Below are 7,129 nucleotides of genomic sequence, written 5' to 3'. Positions count from 1 at the left end.
CATATTTGGCATTCTCCTCATAGGCTAAGGCTTTGTAATAGATGACTGATTAGTCAATCCATTTTTAGAACTTGTGTATTCTCTATGTTGTAATCATGAAATGTAATTGGCCAGTTCTATAGGGCCTATAAATGTAACTCTTTGAGAAGTAAATAACATCGACATTTTTATGTACAAACTTCCCTTGATAGCTAGGACTACTAAGTGAGACTTGAAGTTGTAGAGAAAGTGTTAATTGATGAAGTTGTAGAAAGAAGAAAGTAAGTCTTCATCAGATGCATCTGATGAAGCGAATCTCAAATCAAAAGTTGATGATCATCATCTTGTTCTACAACGTTCATTCCATGATGAGAAACTAGGAGGTAAGACTTCAATATATGCTTCGATGATGTGCAAAGAGCAACCCATGAAGAAATCTACTAGTATGAGGAGGATCTTCAGGAAGGTAAGGTAATGCTTATCACTAGTAAGGAATCTTCTATTAAAATTAATGTTGATGATACTACTATTATCTCTGAAAGTTGCACCTATGATTGGATTCTAACTCAGTCAACTTTGAGTAACATGGAAACACTTCTAGGTAGTGGGAAATACCAAAAATAGGAGTGAATCTCGGGGTTATAGGCTAGCTCCTCTTGATGTTTCATTGATTTACTTCTTAATACAGGAAAGTAAACTTGAATGGGAAAAGGGATAGAAGGATTGCTTGGAGAGTAAAAACTGGAAAAGTAAAGGGGTGATACACCGAATAGTTGGATGATAGTATTGCTGGTTTGACTTGATGAAACACTTCTGGGCAACTGACAAGAACTCAATATTGCAAAGAATCATTCACATATAAATATTTCACAAGAAGGATGCAATCCAAACAAGATGTTAAAGGGAATGCTAACATTTACAATATCATAAGCTTGAATGGAAACAGAGTATCTCAACTTGTAACCTATATGAATAATCAAATCCCACTTTTAGTTAAAAATAGAGACAAAATCCAAGGATTCAAAGATAAAAATTTCAATAAATTGTATTAAAAAAAAAAAAACTTAAGCCATAAGTAGACACAATACTTGGGTTCTAAGACTATTCCTCCTTTTAGATTTCAAAGGTCATTGAACAACATTCATCTAGATTGACTGTAAAAATAAATTGATGTGTTGAGAAAGACACGGAGGACTCTTGAGAGATCTCGACAATGCTATCTTGCATAAGACTTCAAAAATTGCTAGCCCTTTCTCCACATCTTGGGAACCCTTAAATAGATCAGGATTGTAACAAGCTTTAGATGGGAGGGCCACATGTCAAAAAATCAATGGGAGAGTACAGATATCTTAGAGAATTACATTCACTATTAAGTTTTACACCTCCCATTATGGACAACATCAGGAGAACAATCATGAGAAAGCCAGGTGCTACATGCTGCAGGAGTACCTTAACTACCTTTACTTCTTGTGGCATTCGAAGATCAAATCCACAACCACCCCACTGGCATAACATTAACAGTCACAACTTGAATTTAAGAAAAGATCATATATCTTGGTGATCATCCCACATAAGCAATTTGATTCAGTCTCCATCATCCCCATAATCAAATGCCGATCAAATATTCATTAAAACTGAGCCGTTTAGATCATCAATTCATCCCCTTGATTGATGGCAACCTACACCACTTCATTCCACATTGATACTCTACCACCTTGGGGTAAAATTTAATTGAGTGCCAAGACATATCCATGTGTTACAACATGATAGGCTAGGTGTGCCACCTTTGGTTGATTTAGCAAGGTCATACACATAATTGAAAAGTCAACCTAACTTTGACTCCCGATCTCTTGATATTATGACCTTATGACATGTTGGGAGGAAAACCCCTCGTAGCATCTTATCATGAAAACCATAGCTTTTATGATTTTACGACCATTTGAAATCCCCTTTGTATCGTAGCTTCGTAGGCTCATAAAAATAGCTCTACAACCATATGGCAACCATGCATTGTAGCATCAAAACATGCTCTTTTGGCCCTTTATGACCTTATGACCACCCTTTCCTTTACTAGCGTAACATCGACAACTTGATATTTATCCTCCATGATCTTATGGCAAACCATGCATCGTAAGATCATAACCCACATGAATGGGACCTGAGATCTTATGACATGCTACCTATCATAGCATTGGAGCTTCAAAACAACATGTGCACTTTTCCTTGTTTATGCTCCTAGGCCCACCTTGCTTTGTCACCTACGATCATATAACCCTATTTGTTGTGTCATTGAGCCTTAGACACGTGTCACCTCCTCACTTTGTCACCATGGGTAATGAATGCACAACTTCACATAACAATAAAGTGACATCCGTTAGATCAACTCAGATCTACGGTCATCAAAGGTTGAAGTTTGCTTGCATCATCGAGTCCTCTAGCCAATGGGAATGCATCCATATGTTGGCCTATTTTGACATCACTTTCATTATATTGTGGCCCACCACTAAGGTTGACCCTATATATCCATGTGGCAAGCACTCTCTATGTAGCTTTGGATAAATACCTTGTAGCTTTGTATGACGACATAGCGAGCACCATCGATCCTGGGAAGATTGATGATCTTTGTATTATTACTTGCAGAATAATAGAAATGAATGAACCCACTATTTTACTATCATGATCGCTGTTGTTTCTTTGTTTCTATTATGTGTTTATTGTATTAAGGGGAGCGCCCTTCATCAGAACAATATGAGCAGGAGGAGGAGCATTCGAGAACCATCACAAGTCACGTCACGGAGAGGTAGAGTGGTGACGTCAAACATCCCAGCCATTAGGAGAGTGGCAAGGGGCCTGGAAACGCGATGTTGTGAGTGGCATGCTGAGGATGACCAAGAGGTGCAATCTGATCCACTAAAACACAACATAATTAATTTTCATTGCTATGTACCTTGAAGGTTTTTGAATTACTATTTCGCTTGAAGTAGTAATTTGAATATGGTCTGGCTATAACTTTTTCTTATGTAATAACTTGATGCTTTTGTGTCGATATTTATCAAATATGCAACCGTGGAATTAAATTTATTAATTATAATAAAATTAGAAAATTTGTCAATGATTCCAAAGAAATTTCGGGGACCTTGTCCCGTCAATTTGTTGGTAACGACAGATCGCTTGTTTTGATTAGTCTGTGAACTCGAATGCTTCCGTGGACGAGTTTGTCATGTCATTGATGACGCAATCGGAGCCATTTTCTACTGTTATTTAGACTCGAGAAATTGAAAGCACACTTTCATAGATTTTTCCTGTTACCCAACTTGATGCTTCATGTATGCCCGCTCGAATGGTTCCTTAAAAATCGGCGCTAAATACGTTTGGCCGATTCGGAAGAAGTCATAAAATCCCATTCGAACCTTTTCATGGGAAATTACAGCGCTGTTTCTCCATATATAATATATTGTCATTCCACCCTCTATAAAAGCACCCACTCACAGAAAAATGATAGCAAAGATCTCTAGCACAGTATAGAAATCTTCAAACTAGTTTTGTGAGAAAATTAAGGAAATGTTGTTAGAGATGAGTGTTGGAAGCCACAGGCACAGGCTTGTGGCCGTTGATATGAGTAGTGAATACATATGTGACGGGTGCAATGAGAAGGGCACGGGATTGCGATACAGGTGTCATGCCTGTAACTACGACATGCACAACTTCTGTGCCTCCGCTCCTCCTTCTATTCGGCACCCAATAACCAGTAAAGACATGCAGTTGCTCTCAACTCATGTGGAAGGTGAAGATTGTATGTGGTGCTCTGCTTGTGAAAAATCTGTCTCCGGATTGAGGTATTACGGAGGCGGTGACGCTCTGCATCCCTGTTGTGCACGCCTTCCAAAAGCATACACAATTAATTCCACCACTTTCCATCTCTCCAAGAGCTTGTCGACAGATCCCTGTAATCTGTGTGGTCAAAGAAGTAGGGGATGGGCTTATGTGTCAAGCGATTACAGTATTCATGTTCATTGTCTCGTACAAGCCATGCAAACCCCAGCTTTTCATGATCTCCAATTGATTGCAGCACCACCCAGCGATTCGGAAGCGTCGACCGGGTGGGGAGTTGTGCAGAAGAAGGCCAAGCGTCGAAGCAATCATCACAGTGTTGTTAGGGCAATCTGCACAACCACGAGGATCCTTCTCAAAGTCATCTATGCGCTATTTTTTGGAGACCCGTCATGTCTTGTGGGAGAAGTTGGGACCTTGATTGCCAATAACTAGCAGTCTTTGCATCCGTCTGGCTCGCCCAAAGGTTTAATATTTCTGTTTCCTGTGAGTTTATTAATTAGTTAGCAGGTACAGGTAAGAGTTTGTTTGTGGAAGATGGATGTAAGTGTGTGTGTGAAGAAGAATCCTTACTATTTAGCTATATACATGTATGAGTGGTTTTTAATATATCTGTTGTGAATTATGAGCTTAGATTCAGTGAGATAAGATATCTATGTATATGTATGAGTGTTTTTTAATATATACGTTGAGAATTATTGGGTCAGATTCAGAGTCAAAGATATTCTGAGGAAAACAAAATTAGAATAAAGTTACCAGATTGAATCGGTCTATGGTCGTTGCCTGTCATAATAATAGTCGATTTGTGTAAATAAATAAATAAAATTTCTAATAATCAAATATGACCTTTTATCGATATTAATAGTTATATAATTTGAATAATATATTTTGTGATTGTTATATATTTTATTTTAAAATTTGTAAATCTTTGAAGGGTGAGTGAGTAGCCGAGTTGTTGTGAAGGCGAGTCGTGAGGCGTAGTGTTAGGCTAATGATCCCGGTGCTACGCATCAACTCCGGTTTGAGTCACACTAGGTTTACCACAAACCCCTTTAAGGGTGAGTGAGTAGCCGAGTTGGTGTGAAGGCGAGTCGTGAGGCGTAGTGTTAGGCTAATGATCCCGGTGCTACGCATCAACTCCGGTTCGAGTCACACTAGGTTTACCACAAACCCTTTTAAGGGTGAGTGAGTAGCTGAGTTGGTGTGAAGGCGAGTCGTGAGGCGTAGTGTTAGGCTAATGATCTCGGTGCTACGCATCAACTCCGGTTCGAGTCACACTAGGTTTACCACAAACCCTTTTAAGGGTGAGTGAGTAGCTGAGTTGGTGTGAAGGTGAGTCATGAGGCGTAGTGTTAGGCTAATGATCCCGGTGCTACGCATCAACTCCGGTTCGAGTCACACTAGGTTTACCACAAACCCTTTTAAGGGTGAGTGAGTAGCCGAGTTGGTGTGAAGGCGAGTCGTGAGGCGTAGCGTTAGGCTAATGATCCCGGTGCTACGCATCAACTCCGGTTCGAGTCACACTAGGTTTACCACAAACCCCTTTTAAGGGTGAGTGAGTAGCCGAGTTGGTGTGAAGGCGAGTCGTGAGGCGTAGTGTTAGGCTAATGATCCCGGTGCTACGCATCAACTCCGGTTCGAGTCACACTAGGTTTACCACAAACCCTTTAAAGGGTGAGTGAGTAGCCGAGTTGGTGTGAAGGCGAGTCGTGAGGCGTAGTGTTAGGCTAATGATCCCGGTGCTACGCATCAACTCCGGTTCGAGTCACACTAGGTTTACCACAAACCCTTTAGCCAATAGTGGCATGTTGTGATGGTTAAGTTGTTGCGTTGTTATCCTTGCCATCCAGGTTCAAATCTCATGGGGATGAGGTCCCCCATTTGTGGCCTCACTGGTTCATAGCTCCAGGTCAAAGCGTTGGTGGTACCGGTGGGCGTGTCGTGCCAGCGCTACCGGTCACGTTAAAAAGTTTACCAGGTGCATTAAAAAAAAAAAAAAAAAAAAAAAAAAAAAAACAAATAAAATCAATATTTTTTAGAATATTAGGAGTCAAGTTTGATTGACAAGACTTTTTATGGTGAAGTATGAGGTCACAAGGCTTAATCTTTTCGATTTAGCATCAAAGGACATAACATTCCATTTTCAAAGTAAAATCTCTTGTATTATATTTTACACATCCTTCATAGAATAGTTGGGCTTGTGCTTTGTATATATGCCTTTTAAGAAACATCAAATTTTCCAAGAACAATGATTAAATTTTTTCTACATATGTCATCTATTTTATAAATTAATAACAAATAATTTTATAATTCTAATTACCAATGATGAAGTATTTTCAAAAAATATTATTCTTAATTTCACTCACACACACACACACACACACACACACACACACACACACACACACGTCTTGATAGATCACACAAAAAAAAAAATCAATACTTTCTTATTTAGCTTTGATTGGAAACAATCTAGCTAATAGTTCATTAAAAAATATCCAATTTCATATAAGTTTTTTTGCATAAGGTAACAATTTTTTAGTCCTCAAACATCATATATAATTATTGCATAATGTAATTATATAGTCGAACACCTATATAATAGAAGCTAGTATGTCTATGTCAAATCAAGAGAGCTTATTTCTTTCACTATAGACTCTCCCATTAAACTAAAGTTTCAATGGCATAATAGTGACCTTCTTGGCATGGATGGTACACAAGTTTGTGTCCATAAAAAGCTTTAATAGATATGCATCTACTATCACAAGAAAAACTAGCACAACATGATTGTATAAAACCATAAATTAGCTTGGAAGAAATGTATCCACATAAAATTAAATAAATTAAGTAAATAAACCATAGCTTGAATTGTCATGTATTTGAAGGTGACAAAAATTGGAAAATATTAGTGATTCCCATCATGCACATTTGTCTCCCAAATCCATTTAGATCTTTTAGTTATATTCCACAAAATAAATTTATATTTTTAATCATTTATTTTCATATTATATGTAACCCCTCAACCAATTCAACTGATAAGGTATGAGTATGTTAAAATAACAATGGACAAATATTTAAAAAGATATAGTTCAATGACAATCTAATTTGAATTGTCAATCAAATGTAACTCTATCATCACAATAGATGATGCCAATATGGTAGATAAAAAGTACATCATGACAAACAATGAACATTATCTAGAGACATCCACCTTAACCAACAAATAAAATTCTTGGAAGTTTTAATAAATTAGGGTTGTCCTATCAACAAGATCTGTCCATTGAAATAAGCCAAAATGGTCTTTTAGGCTTCATAGGAC

At 38.0% G+C, this 7,129-nt stretch overlaps 1 protein-coding gene across 1 annotated transcript; it reads left to right on the top strand.

Annotated features, from left to right (window-relative positions):
• The first annotated feature begins 3,552 nt into the window (after window positions 1-3,552).
• On the top strand, window positions 3,553-4,245 carry LOC149545362 (uncharacterized). Its single transcript, XM_089793751.1, has one exon. The coding sequence runs from the start codon at window positions 3,553-3,555 to the stop codon at window positions 4,243-4,245; it is 693 nt and encodes a 230-aa protein (XP_089649877.1).
• Window positions 4,246-7,129: the final 2,884 nt, after the last annotated feature.

The sequence above is a fragment of the Cupressus sempervirens genome, chromosome 7, assembly GCF_028749045.1.
Source record: "Cupressus sempervirens isolate cs-2001-9-10 chromosome 7, ASM2874904v1, whole genome shotgun sequence".
Taxonomy (NCBI): Eukaryota; Viridiplantae; Streptophyta; class Pinopsida; order Cupressales; family Cupressaceae; genus Cupressus; species Cupressus sempervirens.
This window is presented reverse-complemented; position numbering and strand designations above follow the sequence as displayed.